The 25,121-nt window shown below is 39.5% G+C and overlaps 1 protein-coding gene across 5 annotated transcripts in view; it reads right to left on the bottom strand.

Annotated features, from left to right (window-relative positions):
- ARHGEF9 (Cdc42 guanine nucleotide exchange factor 9) overlaps nt 1-25,121 on the bottom strand; it is a 229,633-nt gene that overhangs the window by 151,517 nt on the left and 52,995 nt on the right. For 4 of the 5 annotated variants that reach the window (XM_022564102.3, XM_022564092.3, XM_022564103.3 and 1 more), the window contains one exon: nt 23,858-24,037. The exons of the other annotated variant lie outside the window; for it this stretch is intronic. In XM_022564102.3, the coding sequence (XP_022419810.1) occupies nt 23,858-24,037 (180 nt within the window). Of the gene's footprint in view, nt 1-23,857; nt 24,038-25,121 lie in introns of those variants that run through there. 5 annotated transcript variants of the gene reach the window in all.

Raw genomic sequence — 25,121 nt, 5'->3', positions numbered from 1 at the left:
AGGTGTCAAATATTAGATGTTATTATTATTATCCTCTAAGTTGGTACCATTTTCTCCTAGAAACACGAGGCAACACGGCATCTGAGAAAAATTTTTCTCTCTAGTGAGGAAAGGGATATCAGAGGTGCTTTTGTAATTGCCCTCATAAATTCCACAAGTCTCTCACATTCCAAATGCCAGTTCCTTGACAGCCAGACACTAAACAGTCCTCACCAAAGGGAGATTAAATCTGGGTTGAAAATGTTGATGTCCCTTGCTTCCTAAGGTGAGAGGTCAAGCCAGAATGGGGCTGGGGTAGGGTGGAGGGAAGCCCTTTATAGATGACATAGTTTCCCTGCCAGTCAAGAAAACCAGATGCCTTTGACAAAGTTGGTAGATGCCAAATCAATATATAAAAGTTAACTGCATTTCTGTAAATTAGCAAATATCATATAGGAAAAAAAGATGATTTTACAAAAATATCATTTATAATCTTAAACAACATATAATTCCTAAAAGTAAATCTAAGAAAATATACATAGGCCCTTTATGATGAAGACTATTAAGCTTTTTTGAAACATATTACAGCTGAAATAGAGAGTAAAACCATGTTTTTAGATAGTCTCAATATTGTAAAACTGTCAATTCCCCTTATCTTGACCTAGTGACTAAATTTATCCATACAAAAATCTCAATAGGGATTTTGGAACACTAAGAAGCTCATTATAAAATGTATAAATAAATAAAGGAAGAAGAATAGCTAATACACACCTGAAAAAATCAAGGTGAGATGAATTACAAACATATAATAAAACTATAGTAATATAGAAAAGCTAACTAGAAAGTACCAAAAACTCAAACATATATGAGAACATGACTCATGAAAGATCTGGCTTTTTGAATTATTGAGAAAATAAAGATATGTCCAACAAAAGGAATAAAATAAAATCAGATCTTTTCTTCACACCATATATAATAAATTCCCAAGGGATTAAATATTTATAATTAAAAACAAAACTATAAAAACTTTCAGAAAACAATTTAGAGGAGTGGCTTTATAGACTTGGAGTAGAAAAAATTTCTTAAATAAGAAAAAAAAATAAACAAGAAAGAAATTAATTAATTTGACCACTTTTAGTAAGAACTTCTCTCCAAAAGGTTATCATAAATAAAGTGAAAAGACAAGCTATAAACTGGGAGATGTTTACACAAATGATTATTCTCCAAAATGTGCAAAAAAGGCCTTTAAAAATAATTAAAGAAAGACCAACAACCCAAAAGAAAAAAGTAGAAAAATCTTAACACACATGTCACTAATGAGGAATTATGAATGGCTCACAAACATATGAAAATATGCTCCATCTGTTTAGAAATAGGAAAAATGAGATATGAGATGATATTTTACAGCCATCAGATTTGCATTCATTAAAAATTTGACAATAAGAATGTGAAAGATGTGGGGGAGGAAAAGAAAACTAGATGTCTCTGACAGAAATCTTATTTAAATAAATAGCTGAAAACTTTCCAAATCTGGGGAAAGATATGGACATCCAGGCACATGAAAGCTCAAAGGTCCCCAAACAGGTTGAACCAAAGGAAGACTTCACTGAGACACATTATAATAAAAATGTCAAAAATCAAAGACAAAGAAATAATCTTGAAAGTGCAAAAGAAGCCCATCACATACAAAAAAAGTGAAAAACAATAAGTTTAAGGATAAGTGGATTTCTCAGCAAAACTTTGCAGATGAGGAAAGTAAGATGATGTTCTCAAAACACTGAAAGAAAAATATTGCCAACCAAGAATGCTTTACCTGGCAAAGCTATCAAAAACATTTGAAGGAGAGGTAAAGACATTCCCAGACAAACAAAAGTGGAAGGAGTTCATCACCACAACACCTGTCTTATAAGAAATGCTAAAGGGAGTTATTCAAGGCAAAAAGAGAGAATGCTGACTAGTAACATGAAATCATGTGAAAGTATAAAACTCACAGGTAAAGGTAAATATATAGTTAAACTAAGTATTCAAATATTGTAATACAGTGCTGTGTAAATCATTTAACTTTAGTATAAAGGCTAAACAACAAAATAATTATAAGTAACTATAGCTACAATATTTTGTTAATGGATTCACAGTATAAGAAGATGTAAAGCATGATATCAAAAACATAAAAGGTATATGTTAAGCTATTGTATGTGGACAAATTTAAGTTGATATCAGCTTAAAATAGACTGTTATAACAATAAGATGTTTTGTTTAAGTCTTATGATAAACACAAAGCAACACCTATAGTAGATATACAAAATATAAAGAGAAAGGAATCTAAGCATATCAGTATAGAAAATCATCAAATCATTAAGGAAGAGAGCAAGAGAGGAAGAAAGGAAAAAAATCTATAAAACATGAAGAAAACAATTAACAAGTTGCCAATAGCAAGTACTATCAATAACTACTTTAAATGAAAATGGACTAAAATCTCAAATTGAAAGGCATAGAGTGGCTGCATGAATACAATACAATACCTGACTGTATGCTGCCTACAAGAGGTTCACTTCAGCTTTAAGGATATACAAAAGCCGAAAGTGAAGATATGGAAAAAGATATTCCATGCAAATGGAAACCAAAGAGAGAAGGAGTAGGTATACCTATATCAAACAAATTGATATTAAGTCAAACTGTAATAAGAGATAAAGAAGATCATCATATAATCATAAAGGGGTTAATTCATGAAGAGGAATAACAATGGTAAATATATATGCACCCACATCAGAGCACCTAAATATATGAAGCAAACATTAACAAATCTGAAGGAAGCAATAGCAATACAATAATAGTTAGGGACTTTAATATCCAAGTTTCAACAATTTATAGATCATCTGGGCACAAAACCAATAAGAAAACATTGGACCTGAATGACACTTTGGACCAAATGTATCTAACAGACATATACAGAACACTCTATCCAACAGCAGCAGAAAACACATACTTCTCAAGTGCTCATGGAACATTCTCCAGTATAGACCATATGTTAGGCCACAAAAGAAGTCTTAACCAATTTAAGTAGACTGAAGTCATATAAACTATCTTTTCCAACCACAATGGTAAGAAACTAGAAATCAGTAGCAGGGAAACCTGGAAAATTCACAAGTATGTGGAGAGTGAACATCATGCTACTGAATAATCAATGGAGCAAAGAAGAAGTCAAAAGAGAAATAATTTTTAAAAAACTTGAAACAAACAAAAATTGGCATACAACATACTAAAACATATGGGATGCAGCAAAAGCAGTTCCAAGAAAGAAGTTTATAGAAATAAATGTCTACATTAAGAAAAAAGAAAGATCTCAAATTAATAATCTTACTTACACCACAAGGAACTAGGAAAAGAAGAACAATCTCAGCCCAAAGTTAGTAGAAGGAAGAAAATAACAAAGATCAGAGTAGAAATAAGTGAAATAGAAACTAGAAAGAAAAAAGAAAAGATCAATAAAACTAAGAATTGGTTTCCTAAAAGATAAATAAAATTGACAAACCTTTAGCTCTAGCTAAAGAAAAAAAGAGAAAACTCATATAAATAAAATCAGAAATGAAACAGGGGACATTACAACAGATACCACAGAAACACAAAGGATCACTGAATACACTGTGGACAATTATAAAACAACAAACTGGACAACCTAGAGAAAATGGATAAATTCCTAGAAACATAAAATCTACCAAGACTGAATCATGGAGAAAGAGAATATTTCTCAAAGAACAAAGAAAAGAAAAGAACAAAGAAAAATCAAGGACGAGATAGCTTCTCTGGTGAATTCTACCAAACATTTAAAGAATAAATACCAACTCTTCTGAAAATCTTCCCAAAAAAATGAAGAAGAGGGAACACTTCCAAACACATTTTACAAAGCCAGCATTACTCTGCTACCAAAATCAGACAAGGACACTATAACAAATGAAACTTACAGGCCAATATCCACAATGAACACAGATGGAAAAATCCTCAACAAAATACTAAAAAAAAAAAAAAAATTGAATTCCACAGTACATTAAAAGGATTATACACCATGAAAAAGTCATATTTACCCCTGAGATGCAGGGGTGATTCAATATACCCAAATCAATACATGTGATTTACTACATTAACAAAATGAAGGATAAAAAATGAATCATTTCAATAGATGCAGAAACAAGCATTTGACAAATAAAAGTTATACATGGCAAATCCATAGCTAACCTAATACTCAGTGGTGAAAAACTGAAAGCTTTTATTCTGTGATCAGAAAGAAGATAAAGGTGTCCACTCTAACCATTTTTATTCAGTATAGTACTGGAAGCTCTAGCCAGGGCAATTAGGCAAGAAAATGAAATTAAAGGCATCCAAATTGGAAAGGAAGAAGTAAACCTAGAGGGGTGGGATAGGGAGGGTGGGAGGGAGGGAAATGCAAGAGGGAAGAGATATGGGGACATATGTATATGTATAACTGATTCACTTTGTTATAAAGCAGAAACTGACACACCAGTGTAAAGCAATTATACTCTAATAAAAATGTTAAAAAAGAAGTAAACCAGTCTCTGTTTGCAGATGACATGATCTTATATATAGAAAACCCTAAAGACACTATCAAAAATATTGTTAAAACTAATAAAGGAATTCAGTAAAGATGGAGGATACAAAATCAACAAACAAAAATTATGTGTATTTCTATACACTAACAGTAACCTAGCTAAAAAAGACATTAAGAAAACAATTCCATTTACAATAGCATCAGTAAGAATAAAATACTCAGGAAAAAATGTAACTGAAGTTAAAGATCTGTACACTGAAAACTATAAAACATGGATGAAAGAAATCAAAGAAGACACAAATAAATGGTAAGATACCTCATGCTCCCTCATGGGTTACAGGAATTAATATTGTTAAAATGTCCAGTTTACCCAAAGCAATCTACAGATTCAATGAAATTCCTATAAAAATTCTAATGACTTTTTTTTACAGAAGTAGAAAAACAATCCTAAAATTTGCATATGACCACAAAAGACCCCACATAGCTAAAGTAATCTTGAGTAGGAAAAAAAATGCTGGAGGCATCACACTCCCTGACTTTGAACTATAATACAAAGCTATATTAATCAAAACAGTATAGTGTTGGCAAAAAAGAACAGACACATGGATTAATGGAACAGGAAGGTTCAGAGATCAACCATGCATATATCGTCAACTAATTTTCAACAAAGGTACCAAGAATATACAACAGGGAAAGGATAGTCTCTTAAATAAAAGGTGCTGGGAAAACTGAATATGCAATGTGAAAGAAAGAAACTGGACTCTTATCTAACATTGTATACAAAAATCATCTCAAAATAGATTAAAGAATTAAACATAAGACCTAAACCATGAAACTCCTAGGTGAAAACATAGGGGAACATCTCCTTGACACTGGTCTTGGCAATGATATTTTGGAATATTTTTTCTAATTATTTTATTTTATTATTTTTTAAACATCTTTATTGGAGTATAATTGCTTTACAATGGTGTGTTAGTTTCTGCTTTATAACAAAGTGAATCAGCTATACATATACATATATCCCCAATATCTCCTCCCTCTTGCTTCTCCCTCCCACCCTCCCTATCCCACCCCTCCAGGTGGTCACAAAGCAACTGTGTTTTTAGTGTCAGGTGCTTTGAGCTGATCTCCCTGTGCTATGTGGCTGCTTCCCACTAGCTCTCTATTTTACAGTTGGTAGTGTATATATGTCCATGCCACTCTCTCACTTCATCCCAGCTTGGAATTGACACTAAAAACACAGGTAACAAAAGCAAAAATAAACAAGTGGGACTACATCAAACTAAAAACTTTCTATACAACAAAGGAAACAATCAATAAAATAAAAGGTAACCTATGTAATGGGAGAAAATATATCTCATAATGGGTTACTATCCAACATATATAAGTAACTCAATACAACTCAAAGGCAAAACCACAAATAGCCTGATTTTAAAATGGGCATAGAACGTGAATAGATATTTTTCCAAAGAAAACATACAAATGGTCAACAGGTATAAGAAAAGATGCTCAACATCACTAATCATCAGGTCAGGGAAGTGAAAATCAATACCACGACACGATATCACCTCACACATGTTAGGAAAGCTATTACCAAAAAGTCAAAAGATAACAAGTGTTGGTAAGGACGTGGAGAAAAGGGAGTCCTTTTGGTGGGAATGTAAATTGGCACAGTCATTATGGAAAACAGACTCGCAGTAACTCAGAAAACTAAGAATATAACTTCTGGGTATATTTCCAAGGGATACAAAATCCCTATCTCAAAGAGAAATCTGCAGTTCCATGTTCAATACAGCTTTAGTCAAAGTAACCAAGATACGGAAACAATATAAATGTCAGTCGATAGATGAATGGATAAAGAAAATGTGATATATATATACTCTCACAGATTTGCTGAGAGTAGATCTCAAGTGTTCTTACCAGAAAAAAAAGAGTTAACTGTATGTAACAGTCACTTCACAATGTCTACATATATCAGTACATCATGTTGTACACATTAAATATATACAATTTTTATTTGTCAAAAATAATTTTTAAAAAAATGTTTAAAATTTTTCAAGTCAAATTAAGTACTCTTAAATGTTTTAAATAATTTAAATAGTATAATATTCAATATGTATATATTCAAATCTGTATTTAATAGTATAACTGTTACCAGAAAAACCTAGATGCCTCTGACACCAACTATACTTCCACTCTACCCCTAAGTCTTCTCCTTGTGTTTATTTTCATGGGCTCATCACCTGCTTAGACCTTGATAGAATTTAGGTTTGTATTAGTCAAATAGCCACAAAAGGAATACTTGGATCAGTTAAACCAAACCACCCAGAATTTACTTCTAAACTATTGTGTGCAGGGCCCTGTGCCCTGGGGATGGGGAGGGAGGCAGATGAATAACCAACAAGTAATGTGTAGATGTATAGATATTAACTGACTCTGCCAGAACCTTTAGAAGTTCACTTTTCTCTGAAATCTACTCATCTCCCAGAAAGGTCACAATATTTGATAGACATTCAGAAAAGCTATTTCAGGGTGGTGACCTGGCAAAATACTAGCTTTGGAGTCAGACGTGTTATGCTGTCTAGGCTATACCACTTGCTACTCTACCGGTAGGGTCTCACTCACTATCTGATCCTGTAAAACTGTACCAGTGCCCCAAATCTGGCCTGCTCCTTGTTTAGGGTTCTCCTGCAATATCTGCCTTGTATTTCTAACCTCTTCTAGCTCCTATCCAGGCTGAAGTATTCTCCTGTGGCTACTCATATGCCTCTTCCTTCCTACTACTGAACTACTGAACCACATCCCTTCCTTAACAATCCTCTGCCTTTTACCGGCTGACCTGTGTACAAATGTTATAGAGTCCAGAGGCTGTGGCAAGGGAGAAAAGGGGAATGACTGCTAATGGGTATGGGTTTCTTTTGGGGGTGATGAAAAATTTCTGGAACTAGATAGTGGTGATGGTTTTACAGCATCCTAAATGTACTGAGCTGTACACTTTAAAATGGTATTTTATGTACACTTTAAAATGGTTATGTGTATTTTACATCAATATATAAAAGTATAGAGTATTGATTAAAGGGTTCTTGGAGTTTATCTAGTCTAACCTCTCCATCTTCTAAGGGAGAAAACTGCGACCTGGGAAAGAGAAAGGACTTGACTAAGGTCACAGAACTTAAGCAAGTCATTTTCCTCCTGTATAAGTTTTCATATCTACTATCACACTCTTGTAGGATGGGCTCCAGGTCTAAAGTACTTCTGTACCTCCTCAGTACCTACTTGATGATCATCTGTTGGAGGAATTAATTTATAACTAAGCACTTCATTCTACAGATGAGAAAACCATTATTAGTTCATTGCACACGGCCTGCCTCTGGATTCCCAGTCACCTTATTGGAGCACAGCCAACAACTCTATGCTGGACCCACTAATACCAACCACTTGCCATGGCAACAAGGCCACCCTCTGTCTGCAGCCTACTGACACTGCACTCTCCCTACTGGGCTGTACTTTCCCCCAGTGTGTACAGTTGGAAGGGTCCTCACTCATCTCACACTCTCAGCCAATCCCAACACACATGGGAAGGTGAACTTCTAGGACCTGGCCTCAGTTTAAGTTTACCTGACTGTACTGCAACTTCAGGGATACTGCTGGTCCTGTCTCATATGTAACACCATTATTAACTGTGCTCATAACAGTAAGCTATGCTTACCTAATATGTAACTGAATATGGTCATGATTCTACTTCACACACGGGCCTCAGGCCCAAGCTCCACTACCTTAATAAGCTTATCAAAACAACTAAAGAGCTGGACTAATGGGCAGAATTTACAGGTCTAATATTATGGTTCTTTTCTGTAATACATCGTACAAAAGATGAATAGCAAAGTGTTCCACTATTTATTCTCTAATAAATGAGGACTAACTGCTGATGTACAGCTCCAGTAACATTATTATGCCTATTGGTAGAAGCCAGAGCAGCCAAGAATGTATAGTTACATATTTGGAAGGCTCATTAGTTAGCTTTGAGAGTCTGGCAATATCAGCATGTCCAGGCTTCCATGTAGCCCATGTCCTCACACAAGTGGCTGAATGGGGTGGAACGGAGCCTTGAGTGCTCAAATGGTCTCTGTGTAGCTAGATACACTTAGGAGTAACAGGAAGCTGATGCAGGGGACAGGACAAAAGCCCAGAGGCCTGAAGAACAATAGAGGCTTAGCAGACCTCATCTCACGCTTCAGAACTCTGAAAGGCCACAGATAGAGTAGAGGGTCAGTGTATTCCCAGGGGATGGGGGGGTATAACAAGGACACTACTTCTACTATTAATTCTGAAAGTTTGCTACTAATATCATGAATATTATTATTGAGTACTTCCTAATGTGTCAAAACCTATTATCAGTACTTTTCTTGCATAATTCTGTTTAGTTCTTACAACAACTTAATGATGTAGGTACTATTATATCATCAAATTACAGATGAGGTCACTGAAACACAGAAAGTACATGTGACTTGCCCATAACTACATTATTGTTAATAAATGGGAAGGCTATGATTTTAATCCAGAAAGATTATCTGCAGAGCTAGTGCTCTTAGCCATTTATACCTTTTCATGAGTAGGAGTTCTAGCAAGACAGATTTCAGTTCAACCTAAGGACAAACTCTCTCAGAACTGTCCTGAACTACAACCAGTGGTCTGAAGATGTAGGAAGCCACCTAACAGTGGAGGTATAAAAGCAGAGACTGAATGACCACTTGGGAAGCAGGGATATTTTAGGCGCATTCAAACATCAGCAAGGAGGCTGAACTAGATGACTTTTAAAATCTCCCCAAGACCTAAAATTTCCTGGCTATGTGAGTCAACAACAACTGCTCACAGGCCATTTTAAGAAGAATCAACAAATCCAGGCCTTTTGGCTGGATCCAATCCAACAAAGTCCAATCAAACACAAACTTAAGCCAGAATGACCTTCCTTATGCAGGGCCCAGGGCCCATGGACCAAGGGTCACAGAGAATGACTCTTAGAGCCTTAATAAGAACAATACACTGATAACATGCTGATGCTGAAGGCTTTTCATTGATGATCCATGTTAGCAAATAAAAGGCTCATAAGACATATTATTAGTACAAGTGAGATTCAGGGAGAATATTTATGCTGTTTAAAAGAAAATCCTGTTTACAAGCATCTTCAAACAGAGCAAAAACTCCTAGTAGGCAATGTGGTGTCACAGAAACAACATTGAGCTAACAACCTGAAGGGCTAATTTACAGATCTGGTTCTGCTCTGCGACTTTAACTTGCTACAGAACCTTAGATAGGTCATGTCCCATCTTGGAGCCTCAGTTCCCTCATCTCCTGTCTGCAATGGGGATGAGAAGGGCTAATGATGAGAGGCTTTTGTGAGACAGGATATGTCAAGTGATTTCATAAAGGTTTAAAGAAAGTCCTTAACTAATGAAAGGAATTATCATAAAAAACAGGTTTCTTCATTATGACATCTGTTTAGCTAGTAAAAGTAATGAGAGGATGTGATTCCAGGCTGGGGAAGTATTCTTTTTAATTGAGCTTTGCTATAACTGTGGAGAGTCTGGTAGTAAGGAGGGGCTCAAAAAACACTCGGTTGTAATAGCAGTAATGCTGAGAGTGATGAAAATACTTCCAGACTTTCTTTCCCTCTTTCCCTTTCCATCCCTTCCCTCTCCTTCCCTCCTCTTCCCTCCCCCGTGGGCTCACTCTACTCCTTCATCCCCCACCCTCTGTCCCTGTCATGATTCAGTTCCTATCTTGTATTTAGCAAAGCCAAGAAAGCTGATGAAGTTCTTTTACTGTTCAGGGGCAATTTCATCTTCTAGGTCTTCTGCTGCTGGGCGGGGGGCAGTGGGTGGGTGGTGGGATGGGTGGTTGTGAAGTGGTGATGGTGGAAGGAAAGGAGAGGTAGGAAAGTTAGTTACCCCAAATGTCTTCTTCAACTATTATTAACAAAGAACTCCAGGCCCCCACCACCTCAAATGGACTTCTCCTTGTATAATTGCGTCTTCTACCAGCAAAGAGGGGAAAAAAGCAAAGTGAAACAAGAAAACTGGTCATTTATGAAGTAGAAAAGGCCTTCCTTTCACCTTTAAGGAAGTCACCTGAAATTATGATAGGCTTTGGTTTTGCCTTCTCCAGCACCATCCCTACAGAAGGATCAAGGGGAAAGCACCTTAGATGTGCCACTTTAGATGTTCTGTTATATAAAAAATCCTACCTTCAGCTTTCCTCTCAATGCCTTAATACCTCATCCAAAGACAGCCATGTCAGTCCAATGTCTTATGTGAGGAAACAGAAATTAATCTAAGTGAATATGCCTGTCAGCTCTAGTTGTTTCTGTTCCAAAGCTGGAGGGTTGTATTTGTGGATGGGGTAGGGGAATGAGGCAGGGAATAGTCTCCAATCTGCCCCAATCAAGAAAGAGAAATGGAGGCCAAAAGTAAAGCTCTTGGAAAAATAATAAAGTCCAAAGGGAAGAGAATGGTTTGGTCAGTTGTCCCTATGTTATATAACTCCATTGGATGGCATCTCATGACTATTGAGTGTTCTGAGTTCAGTCAGTCAATGCAAGAACCTAAGGGAGGCAGCCCCATCTTCAACCAGTAAGTGCTGCCCAGGGGTTAGAATTCTAGCTCTTTGAGGCTGGCAGAGACTCAGTGCTCATCCTAGTCCTGGCATATTGTGGTCCCAACCCAGCCTGCACCTGAGTTTGGTACTTACTTGGGACAGCAGCTCACCTGACCAGATGCACTGCTCTGGAGAACAAGTTGTTTCAATAACTGAAGATTGGTAAGACCAAGTAAGAGAAGGGAAGATAAGAGAGAAACAGGTACACTCTAAAGCCAAACTTGGTATACTTGGAGATTTCACAGCTACTCTAAGATGTTTCCAGATCCCTCTGAGGAGGTCAAGTAAGGGAAAGGCTGGCCCTTGCAGAGTCATAAAGACGTCTGGAGACTAGCAGCCTAGATAATATTGCCAACAAACCTGGTTCTTAGCCGGGGGTACTTTGGCCCTAGGCTAGTCCGGAAACTTGCCATCAGTAAGTAGGATCTAAGAATACTGTCATCTTGGAACTGGAACTGGAGGACAAATAAGAGCCAAAAGAGAACTGCCAGGGCCAAGCTATCATGAGCAGGTGGCCTTGACAGTACCAGGGACATTCCTTTGCTCGGTAGCTTCCTTCTTCACTGATCTGACCCTCTGCCTTACTTGTGGTCTCTCCCCTTCAAGAAAGCCAACCCAATCTTCAAGCTTCTCTCAGGGTAAAAAGCAAGTCTAATCTCTCATGGGGGCATAGACTTCAGAGTTGCTAAAGTCCTTTCACATGAACTAGCTCTTTTGAGCCCCACAATGGTCATGGGGAATGCAGAAGGCACTGGATTGTGAGCCCCAAGAAGCTTAGGCTTTAGGTACTACTCTGAGTGGCCTGGGTCTCTGAAGAAAATAGTCTCTCTTTGCTCTGGTTTTCAGCTATAACCTCTCTGCCCTGCTCTACTAGCCTTAGAACTCTCTATATGAGAGAGGGCAAATTGTGCCATATCAAACTGTAGCATGCTATTCAAATATCAGGGTCCGATATTTAAGGAATATCAGGGCTCACAGCCCCGTTTTACAGGTGAGAAAAATAAAACGTTCGAAGATATGAAAAAATTATTTTAAAGATCACACTGCTCACAAGTACTTGAATATAAGATGTGAAGTCAGTTCTATCTGATTCTCAGGCCAGTGCCCCAGAATTCAAAATAGTTCCTAAGGGGCATGAAGTCCCTGTGGAGGACCAGCTAGCTCCAAGCAAATGGAGGTGCTAAGTACGTATGTTTGCAGCTCTCCCTTTCCATGGTATTTTGTGTTTCTTTCCACCTTTTTCCCTCATCTACTGTTTTTTTTGTTTGTTTGTTTGTTTTGGGTTTTGGTTTCGCTTACTTCATTTCCTTGCTTCCTTCATGGTCCCTTCTCTCCTCCAAATCATTCTCAGGCAAAAGTTTGATATCAATAATTAACACTTCAGTATGAATAGGCTGAAGCCTTCTCCTCTCTTCTCTGGAGTCTGGATCCTAAAGCAAAGTTGTAATTATAAAATGAAAGGTGATTAATTGGGTTATTTGTTTTTTGATATTGGATTAATCTCCAAAATATGCAAACAGCTCATGCAGCTCAATATCAAAAAACAAATAACCCAGTCAAAAAATGGGGTGGGGGGCTTCCCTGGGGGCGCAGTGGTTGAGAGTCCGCTTGCCGATGCAGGGGACACGGGTTTGTGACCTGGTCCGGGAGGATCTCACGTGCCGCGAAGCGGCTGGGCCCGTGAGCCACAGCTGCTGGGCCTGCGCGTCCAGAGCCTGTGCTCCACAACTGGAGAGGCCGCGGCAGTGAGAGGCCCGTGTACCGCAAAAAAAAAAAAAAAAAATGGGTGGAAGATCTAAATAGACATTTCTCTAAAGAAGACATACAGATGGCCAAAAAGCATATGAAAAGATGCTCACGCTAATTATTAGAGAAATGCAAATCAAAACTACAATGGGGTACTACCTCACACCAGTAAGAATGGCCATCATCCAAAATTCTACAAACAAAAAATGCTGGAGAGGGTGTGGAGAAAAGGGAACCTTCTTGCACTGTTGGTGGGAATGTAAATTAATACAGCCACTATGGAGAACAGTATGGAGGTTCCTTATAAAACTAAAAATAGAACTACCATATGACCCAGAAATCCCACTCCTGGGCATATACCATAATTCAAAAAGATTCATGCACCTCAGTGTTCATTGCAGCACTATTTACACTAGGCAAGATATGGAAACAACCTAAATGTCCATCAACAGACGAATGGATAAAGAAGATGTGGTACATATATACAGTGCAATACTGCTCAGCCATAAAAAAAGAACAAAATAATGCCATTGGCAGCCACATGGAATGACCTAGAGATTCTCATACTGAGTGAAGTAAGTCAAACAGAAAAAGACAAATATATGATATTGCTTATATGTAGAATCTAAAAAAAGGGGTACAAATGAACTTATTTACAAAACAGAAGTAGAGTCATAGATGTAGAAAACTTATGGTTACCAGGGGATGAGGGGAGAGGGATAAATTGGGAGATTGGGATTGACATATACTCACTACTATATATAAAATAGAAGAACCTGCTGTATAGCACAGGGAACTCTATTCAATACTCTGTAATGGCCTATATGGGAAAAGAATCTAAACAAAAAGAGTAAATATATGTATAACTGATTCATTTTGCTGTACACCTGAAACTAACACAACATCATAAATCAACTATACTCCAATAAAATTTTAAAAATTTAAAAAATAAAATTAAAGGCTCTGATTCCTAATAAAGAGCATCCTGGCTTTAGAGAAATAGTGGGAGAGACATATTTAAGGAGATGAGCCTGGGGCCTGGATATTTACACCTCAGGAATCTCCCTACTCAATTGACACAGGTAGCTCTGTAGAGATCAAAAACAAACTGTCTCTTAATTTAGAGTGTAGCTGCTCAAAGGACAGGAGGACACAGCTTCTGAGCTGAACTGCTTCTTTACACAACCTTGTGTCATCTTCCTGGTGGTACCCACTGGCTGGTGCCTCACAGAAACAGCCTTACCACCTGGGGATGGGGTGTTACCACCCTCTACTCAATAGCTGTAGTGCAAAGCCAAATCCTTTCTTCTCCACTGGAAAGGTCCATCAAACCAATTTGATATACTATTCTAACTGGATGCAGGCACTTAAGAGATGATCTTGGTTATAGAATCATGGAAGAAGCTCAAACTGGTGCAGACAGGGCCTTTAGAAACCACCTGGTCCAATTCTCTGAATTGTTAGTTGAGACTAAGGCCCAGAAAAGAAAGGTCCCTGCCTGACATCCCCGAGAGAATAAGCAGCAGAGCTGGCCCTTAAACTCAGATCTCTGACTTCCCAGCCCAATGCTCCTGCTACCTTCACTGTGTTCTTCTTGTGTGGAAATCTCTAAAGTGTTTCCTCTCTCTATCCCCAAGGAGCCCTATCATTCCCTATTCCTCCACAGAGAAGTCCTCCTGTTCAACACACACAAACTGATCTTTGATACACCTACATAGCACATTTCCAATAGAGAAGGGCCACCCAATCTTAAAAGGCTAGAAAAATTTCTGGCCAAAGCTCCCTATTCATATGCCTCTCCTGCCCTCTTAGCATCATTCACCTACTCTTTCACTCCTCTAAGGCAAAAGCCTCAACAAAGGTCACCTTGCAACTCAGATCTCACTGGATCTGAGTTCTAATCCTAGTCAAGGCAAGGGAAGGATAGTTTTAGGTCCCTTAACCTAAGTACTGACATGCTCAACTGATCAGTCCAGTCCACCATACTCAGAGAATACCATTCTCAGTGAGGGAGTCTGGTTTCTTGCTTAAGGCCCTGGCCTACTTTGCTTTGTCCCTGTCCTATTGTAGAAGAGAAAATGTCTCTGAAAGGCAATGGTACCTATTTGTATTTAGGCCAGGAGGTATCAGACTCCATTGCTGGCTGGATCTCTAACAGGAATGGTACACACAAGGCTTGAGCCCTCAGACCCTTTGCCCTGTGGCTCATAACCTAGAGATTGGCAACCAGTCTTCATGTCCTCCAGAAATGACCACCCTGAGTTAATCTAAGGGATCAAACCCATTCTGGGAACAGAATTAAAGAAAAAAATGTCAATTCTCTCATTCAGCACTAAGGCATTCCCAAATCAAGTTCTTCAGAGAAGACTCACTTCTGAAAACCAAAAAAGAAACCCATGGGCATCTGAGTATGGTTTTTATGGTGACTCTCTAATAAGCAGGACAAGGTTCCTGGGAGGAGGCCTCTCAAGATGCCAGACACCCTCAGCCCTTGTCTACCTGGCTCAAGGTTGTAGCTTTGCTAAGTGCTGGACAGTCACTTTTGTTCAAAGATTAGTAAATACTGGTAAGGAGATAGTAACAGCAGTAGTAATAATAAGAAGAAAAAGATAAGAGGTTTACCCTGACTCATAATTACATCTATAATGACAGAAAAAGAAATATATGCATATACAAATATATATATACACAATTATCATGATTTTTCAAAACGTCATACTTCCCAAAGAGCCTCAGAAACAGACCTTATCTCCAAGCACTCAATCAGTCATGGTCTTTCTCTCCTCAGGTCATCAAGATCACCAAGATAGTGTAGACATGGTACCAGGGAGGCCCAAACTGATCCCTAAATGAACCTAGGGGTTAGCTACACAGAGCAAAACAGACCCTAGGCCTCAGATCATAGTCTTAAACTCAGGCAGCCAACAAAATTTCCAATTCATGTTATGGATCAAGAGCAAGGCCTTGGAAGGAAAGCTCCATCATGAAGCGAACAATTCAGAGTGACTTCTACTGGTGCCAGCTCTTAAATATCACCTGCCTAGTGCAAAAAGCAACATGCTTAAAGAAATTGGTTTAGACTACAACATAAGGGCTAACAGCCTTAATCAAGAAAGTAGTTTAGGCTTTGCTGACAGATTCCTGCCAGGTTCGCCAAAGTCCAGGATAATTTAATTATAATCCTGCCTGGAGGCTGGGGGGTAGACTGTATGACCCTCATGGTTGTTTTCAATTTGGGGATTCTGAGAGAGACCTACAGGGTGACCTACTTGAATATGGAGGAAATCACCTGGGTCAGGCACCAGCCATATTTAAGGTTATCTCTGAGCTGGGTGACTCCATATTAAAAAAAAAAAAGAAAATTCCCCACCAATTAGACAAAGGATGTACTGGATAATGTCATCCAAAGTGTGTACATAGTGAGAAGCCATTAAGATGGATCATGTGAATGCAAATGAGTGCTAATAATACCATTTGAAACTCTAGTATGAAGGAGAGAAATTTCTGTAATCCAGGGAGAAATGTCCTCCCTGCTAATGTCATCCTCAATTCACAGATCCTGTAATGAGTCAACTCTAGCATCACAAATAAGACTTTCTGCATAGATGGTTAAGGCTAGAGGCCTTTGTCCACCTGAAGCTTGAATGGATAAAACAAGGGCTGGCATGTCTGAACTCAACTCAAGAAATCAAAACACAGTTGCCATTAGCCTGAAATGGGAGGTAGGTCCTCAAGTGTTAACAGTCTTGTTAGCAGCCCATGCATACCTTTTCCTGACTGTTCTGTAGCCCCGAAAGCACAGGATTAATATTCAAGAGGGGGTAACATCACTAAAAGTGGCAGATTAGGATGCACAAAGAATCAGGCCCTCTACTGAAACAACCTTTAGCTGGCAAAGACTGACAGACCAACTTTTTCAGAATTCTGGAATCTAATCCGAAACTTACAGGAACCAAGGAAACCTTTTATAAAAAATTTTTATTGGAGTATAGTTGATTTACAATGTTGTGTTAGTTTCAGGTGTACAGCAAAGTTCATCAGTTATACATATACATGCATCCACCTTGTTTTAGATTCTTTTCCCATATAGGTCATTACAGAGTATTGAGTAGAGTTCCCTGTGCTATACAGTAGGTCCTTATTAGTTATCTATTTTATATATAGCAGTGTTTATATGTCAATCCCAATCTTCCAATTTATCCCTCTTGATGCAGAAAAGAATGGCTAAAATTTGGTAAGAGAATTTTGAAGCATTTTTGCTAATTTGTCTACCATTCCTGATTCCCCAGCAGCTAAGAGAAAGGTGGCCCACATTCCTCCTGCAGGTTGCTGATGCCAAGGGACTAAAGACCTTGTTCTTAAAGTGTTGTGGCTGTGTGTTTTGATCTGTTTGGTCCTTGAGGGCTAGGCACAGACACTGGCCTTTGTCTTGTACCCCCTACCCCCTAAGGCTAAATTGGCTTTAGAGGTTGTGACTGCCTCTGTTGAAAGACTTAAAGACATACACTGCCCATGTTCACCCAGGGCAAGGGATAGTAGAAGGGGCAAGCAGCAAATGAATCCAATACCACAGGAAGGAAGAGACTGAGGAAAAAGTTTCTTGGGAGAATAAAGACTTAGAAGGGCCACTGTGCATACGGAGGAAGTCAGAGTGCAACACACATGCCCTGGACCAGACGCATGCTCAGAAAAAGCCTGAGCAGATTGTAGGCTTGCACTTCTGGAGAATCTGCAGGTTCCATGAAATCAGGAGAGTAGGAGAAGAAGACTAAGGCAGAGCTGTGGGCAGCCTGGATTAGTGTTGAAGCTCTGAGCCAAGTTGCTCTGAGCTCTGAGCTCAGAGCTCCCCAGCTCTGAGCCAAGTTGCAAAGACCAGGATAGTAGTTTGTTTGTTTTGGCTCCAAGTATCTAAAAGCAATCTCTGTCAGGTCACTGGCTGACCAATGACATAATGGAATAGAGATTTCCATTACCACACATGACAAAGAAGGCAGTCTTGGCAAAAAAAAAAAAAAAAAGATTTGGAAAAGTCACTAAACAAATGGACAACTGTATCCCTCAACAAACAACAGCAACAAACTCTGGGGAAGGAGGAGAATCTTATTTCCAGAGTTATCACACTATAATATTCAAAATGCCCAGTTTTCAACACAAAATTACAAGGCATACAAAGAAACAGGAAATTATGGCCCATTCATAGGAAAACAGTAAACTGACAGAAACCATACCTGAAGAAGTCTAGACATTGTACTTACTAGACAAAGACTTTAAATCACCTGTCTAAAGTAAGATTCAGGAGGCCTGGGTTCAAGTACTAGCTTTGTCACTAATTCCCTACATGAGTGAGAAAGTCAATTGCATTCTCTGAGCCTATGTTTCCTCAGGATTTATAAAATGAAGAAATTAGGATGAGCAGTGGTCACAAGCTGGGGTTACAATTTAGCCTGCTGATATGTTCAGTTTATTCTTCACAGTGTTTCTTTTAAAAATGTGAATTACTGGTCAACATTTTAAAAATATGAATAAAATCCAATTCCTGGCTTTTCTTGAAAAATCTGGAAGATCTGAGTTCACTGGACTTCCCTACTTCTTATAACCTATTCCACCAATGAGAACCATCCAAGTCACTTTTGCTCCCTTTATATAGGGCATAGATTTCCCAGCTGGATACAGGCTCCCACTTAACCCTGGTACCAGACTGTTTTACTCATGTAAGTTACCTGCCTGGCCCTGTAAACATCTAAGTCAGCTACTCCTGGCCAAGATGGGTCTTTCCAGCTGTAAATCTATTGTGAGTAGGGTTTCATACAGGTGAAAAACTTTCCCCAAGTGCAAACAAAAATAGACACTATATAATTAAAAGCCAAGTAACACTCTGGAGCAGTGGGCTTCTCTATGAACAGTAGAGGTTTAATTTCTGTTACATCTAATCTGTACAACTGTAAGGAATGATGGTAATGACCTGATTAGCTCATCCTTTCATCTCCTGCATCCATGTAGTCCAGAAACCAGGGAAATCTAGAATTTGAAGAAACAAGGACAATACGTTCTGATGGCATCTGAGTAGGCTCTTTATTTTCTGAACAAACCCATATCTTGCCCCTCAGGCCTCACCTACCACTGACAATAGCAGGTTGTCATGTATTCTGTACAGAGCCTGCCCTCAAGTGGGTAGTAAGCTGTCCCCAGGCCATGGCCCAAAGTCAGAGCAAAGGCCAATTTTTACATGGTGATAAAAGAAATGGACCTGGGGCTTCCCTGGTGGTGCAGTGGTTGAGAGTCTGCCTGCCGATGCAGGGGACACGGGTTCGTGCCCCGGTCCGGGAATATCCCACATGCAGCGGAGCAGCTGGGCCCGTGAGCCACGGGCGCTGAGCCTGCTCGTCCGGAGCCTGTGCTCCGCAGCGGGAGAGGCCACAACAGTGAGAGGCTCGCGTACCGCAAAAAAAAAGAAATGGACCTGAATGATTTGGAGTTAGGGCCAGCATGCGAAAGGAGGGCCACCACAGGGATGGGATTTTCTACTTAGAGACACAATCATATCCCAGCAGTCTGCTCTCAGCTCCCAAAGGGGAAACTGGCCCAGGAAAGCAGCTGAAGATGTCAACAGTTAGATGTGAGGACTAATGTTCAGCAAGCTGTAATTCACTTAACCTGACCATTTGCTGGGAAGGTAAATCAACTCCTGTATTGCTCTTGTGAAGTCATATTCCCAGTACAGAAGAAAGAGACTTTCAGAACACACACACAGACATGTATATACATACAGAATGAAATTCTGAACAACAGGAGAGGCAGATATTTGACTGAATAGAAGATACATAAACCCAGCAATTTCTTGTACAGTAACCAAAGTGGTATCACACTTCCTATTTACAGGTATCCAGCATACCTCAGGTTACAAAGGATTTTTAAAAGACTTAATTATCCCCATTTTACAAGGAGGAAAACTGGGCTTCAAAGATGTACAGGAAGCTGCTCAAGCTGCATACTCAGCAGACTGAGGCAAGAATCTGGGTTTCTCAGATTCACATTGGTTTTAAACCTGATTAACAACAGGTATGGCTAGCTTGGATAGAACAGCATTAAGTACCCTGGATTATCCATCCTAGGGCTGGGATGTTCACACAGCAATGAGTCTTCCAGATAGGAAATGGAGATGCTCCACTATGTCAGTGACCAATTTGGTCCAGTGATCCACAAAGGTGTCCGGTTGGTATAGAGTTAGGAGGAAAGTCTTTTCTTTGCCATTATACTTTCATGTTATATGCCAAATAACCTAAGGATGATATTCTCAAGGAGCTACTGAATCTTAGCTCAGGATGAGTCTGGATAAACAAGGGAACTATACAACATATAGGTACAGCCTCTCAGGAAACCACCTATCTACCTACCAATAACATCAGTACTAATGAAGATTCAACAGTTCAGTGTGACTCATCGCTATGTCTTACCTAGACATTGTCAGAGCTTGAATAGATTCTAGAGAATGCTTCAGAGGTGAAGGAGAAACTAAAAGAAAATTATCATATGTCAAATGTTTTAGAGAGCCAAATTAGAACTCAGGTCTCTCATTTTCTAATATATCTAGCACTGCTTGCACAATACCATTCTACCCTCAACCAAAATCAGTGTAGAAGAATGGAAATAGCAATTCTACTTTTAAATATCTACTAGAAAAGAGCCTACATAACTTCCATCATTCAGTTCCTTGAGGAACACACAATCTTACCAGAAATGTAAACCTACACATAAATGCTCATTCATGAGAATTGAAAGGTCTAACTTGGAGTCAATTTTCACATCATTCATGCAACAGTTTAACCCCATTTCTTTTTACTGGTGACACCACAACAGCTGGCCACTAAGGTTGCATGGTACTCTCCTTTAGAGATCTGAAGACAATTCAATTAAAAAAAAAAAAGGTTTGCAATGATCAAATGCTCATTCTGAATACAATCTGAGGCAACATGGAATGCTATCTTAGTTCCTCAAAGAATAAACACTGGTAAAATAGAACAGAATAGAATAGAATATTGGAGCTGGTATAATAGAATATTGGAGCTCTAACTTATGATTTAGGCTCTGTCATTAATGCTCCTGGTCTACTGTCACAGTCCTCAGTCTCGATATGTGTTATCTGATAGAGCAACTAGCCACATATGGCTAATGAACACTTGAAATGTGACCAGTATGAATTGAGATGTGTATAGAAACACATCAGATTTCAAAGACTTAGTAAAATATATTATTAAAAAATTTATAGTGATAATATATTATATTGTATCATAATATTTTAGATATATTAGGTTAAGTAAAATACATTAATTTCACTGTATCTTTTTAACTTTTTTAGTGTGGCTACTAGAAATTTTTAAATTATATTTGAGATTTGCATTTGTAGCTCACATTATATTTCTTTTTTAAAAAATATTTATTTATTTATTTATTTTATTTGGCTGTGTGGATCTTAGTTGCGGCATGCAGGATCTTCATTGTGGCATGTGGGATCTTTAGTTGCAGCATGAGGGCTCTTAGCTGCAGCAAGTGGGATCTAATTCCATGACCAGAGATCGAACCCGGGCCCCTGAATTGGTAGCACAGAGTCTTAACCACTGGACCACCAGGGAAGTCCCTCACATTATATTTCTATTGGACTGTACTGGCCTAGGCCAAATCGTTCTCAACATCAAAGACTCTGATTTAACTAGCCTAGAGCCTGGGTTTTAGTGTTTGGTTTTTTTTTTTTTTAAGATTCCAAGTGAATTATTTCATTGTGAAGCCAGGATTGAGAACCACTAGGCTAGACTCTATACTATGCATGCCTGGCCCAGCCAGTGGTCTTCTCAAAGGTCAGCTTCAGCCCATCCAACAGGCTGCTGGGGCTGTGTGCTTGGAGAAACACTCCTCCTGGACTTGGATGTAGGAAAATCAATGCCAGTTCATTGATATTCTGAAGCTTGATTCTGTCATTCACCTCCTGGGGTCATTCTGCCTTGCTCAATATTTTGTCCCACCCCTTGAATTACAGTTTATTATAAAAATGACATTTCACTATAGGTGAAATACATGCAGATGTGGGTGATTTTGTCACTGGGTGCAGTTTAATCCTTCTTTTAAAAGGGGGGGCCGTCAGCCTAAGACACACAAGCTGTATGTGTACGGGGCCTCTTGTTAGTTCCAAAGGTCCATGGTTATTGATGTGTTCTTTCTAACTACCCCTGGGACCAGTTCATCAACCAACAAAGCTGAGCTTGGACACACAGCATGTGGAAACTCTGATGGAAGACTCCATATAGGTAGAGGAGAAAGGACTGGATATTTCATTAAGAAATTCTCAGGATAGAGGGGATGAGAGGCTATTTTGTCTACTTCCTTGCTTCTGAGCAGTGCCCTCACCTAAATTGCTCTAACTGGATAACAGTGCTTCCTACATTTGCAGCCCTCCAAGGAAGGAGGCCTCTTTCAACCACTATGAACAGCCTTGATACATAGACATTATTGGAGTTAATAAGGTGGAGGTGGTGGTGGTGATGATGAGGATAATGATAATGATAAAGCAAGTTACCATTTGCTAAGCACCCACTATGTGCCAAGCACTGTGTCGGATTCTTTACTCACATAGTGATCTCATTTAATCCTCATAAAACATCTCCTATTCCTATTTTTCAGATGAGGAAATAAGGCTCAGGAAAGATAAAAGTCTTGCCAAAAGCCACAGAGCTAGGAGGTAATAAAGCTGAAACTGCATCTGCATCTCAGATTATCTGATTCCAAATGCCCTGCTCCTTCCTTCATGTCACACTTCTATCCTTCTTATCCTGAGACCCTTCATCCTCCAAGGGCCCAAGCCACTCTGATCTTTTGTTTGGGGTCAGGACTTCAGTCTTATATTACAAAAGAAACTAACAAAAGATGATAGGCTGTGGTAAGGATGGTCATAAGACATCCTGATGTGGCTTTGGTACTTGTATTGCCACAAATCTGTTTTAATGTACATTATTTAATTCACTGTGATATCCCCTGTCATGAAAGAATTGCCAACACCATTTTGCATATGGGGAAAATCAGAGCTCACAATTGCCAAACAGCTGATTCTAGCTCATAACTCCAAGGATGGCCAAGAGCTGGAACACCAGGCCAATGTTCTTTCCCCATTAGCATCCTGCTAATGGGTGACCCAGAGGAAGTGGAAACTGCTAAGGAGCCCCTTCCCAAGAGCCCCTTCTTTTAACGGCCAGGTTTTTCATGGTACAATGTCAAAGGGGTCAAGGCCTTGCCAGCACTATCAAGCTGCCTGCTTCCCACCCTGGACACATCTTAGTTCCCAGCCACCTTGCAAAAAGTAAGATTTGCAATGAGTAAACTCCAACGCCTGGGAGGGTAGAGAGCCCAGACGCTTACATTCACAGCTGTAGACAATCATAAGACAACACGCAGGGGTGTTCACACTTCCCTAAATGAGAGAAAGGAGGCAAAGGAAGCAGAGAGGAGTGGGGAGGGGAGAAAGAGGGTGGGAAGAGATCTATAAAAAGAAAGGATAAAATAAGAGGAGGCAAGGAAAAGAAAGAAAGCAGAAAAGAGAGAGAAGAAAGGTAAAATTTCACAGCAATATAGAGTTAAAAGCGTCTTCAAAACCATCAAGGCAAAAAGGAAAGTGATTTGTGCAAAGTCACAGTGGGTAGAAGGTGGGAGGCAGGAGGTGGGGATTGTTAAAATAAACAAGATAAAAAAGTCTCAAAACTAGAAGGGCAAAGATTAAAGGAAGCCCGGGCCCTGGGTAGGTGACCAAACACATGGGGAAAAATGTGAGGAGCCACAAGAAGGGGAAGGAGGAGAACAAGGGCTGGTGAAGGGGAGGCCAGGGGCAAGTAGCCAAGGAGACAGGAGAGGAGAGTGAAGGCTGACACTCACCCTCACAAAGCTGGCAGGAAACCATCCCTCCTCATCGTCGATCTGGCCCCACCACCAATCCTTGTTGGAAGCATCCAAGACTTTGATGACGTCGCCAGCCTTAAATGCCAACTCCCGGTTGGCCATGGTGACGTGATCCCATACTGCCTCAGCACTAACGATGGAATCTCCAGTGATCAGCTTAGGAGACAAAATAAGAATGTGTTCAGTCCACATGTCTAGCTACCTTACTTGCCCCCCTCCCCAAATCTCTACTACTTATGGAAAAACTCACATATTAGTGATGAAGGGTAGGGTGATGGAAATGACATTGGGAGAGCAAGCTCCACTGGACTACAAGACAAATAATACTATCAACTCTCCATTAGCCAGTGGGTAGAATGACCCAGAATGTGTATATGGACTACACAGGCCTCATGATTTTATCCCTACTCAAGATCTCCTTCCCTAGAGAAGAAAAAGCTCCAATCCATTCTCCTTGGTACTTCGAGGCAGCCCTGGAGCTGGAATGGGCAGAGAGTCTGAAACCAATGGCTAAAATGAGGCTCAAGCATATTTGCTATAAATTCTCTGTGCTCCTCCCCCTTTCTTCTTCTTCTTTGGAACTGTCCAATTGAGAGTTGGTGATACATTATTTAATCCTACTGTACCCCACCCTCAGGAGTTACAGACCACAGCATTCCTCACATATAATGGACCCCAGTCCTGCAGCCTCCTGTTCTCACCCACACATGATGCTATCCAGAGAGGTCATGTGTTCATAGGTATGAAAGAATATGGTGTTCTGTGATGCCTTGCTCCCAAGAAACTCGACATTGTCACAGATTCACTCAGTGATTTAAACAACCACCCTGTAAGATACACAGGGAATCTAGGTTGACTTCTACATCTGACAGATGGCAAAACTGAACCATAAGCAAGTTAAGGGGTAAGCTCAGTTTCAGTCAGCAAGGCAGGGGCTATGCACAGAGCCTAACCTTGGTCCTTAGAATTTCTGGCCAGCAGGACTTGGCTCCACATAGCGCCAGGCAGACATCTATGCCACTGCCACATAAACATACACACACATATGTTCATGACACTTGTCTATGCACAGTGATGAGGATGGGTGTCGGGGAATAGTTAGTTTCTCTCTGGCTACCATCCTGACCACTGTGTTATGTATTCTTCTTTTTCCCCTAACTGGTTCCAGCCTGTATGGGTCATCAATCTTTCTGGCATTTGGAGGAACAATTTCCAGAATAGAGAACATATGTCCTGTCAG

This window comes from Delphinapterus leucas, chromosome X (genome assembly GCF_059928025.1).
Source record: "Delphinapterus leucas isolate spDelLeu-1000000601 "Yukka" chromosome X, BTC_Dleu_Yukka2, whole genome shotgun sequence".
NCBI lineage: Eukaryota > Metazoa > Chordata > Mammalia > Artiodactyla > Monodontidae > Delphinapterus > Delphinapterus leucas.
Note: the sequence above shows the minus strand (reverse complement) of the source record. Positions and strands in the feature narration are given on the sequence as shown.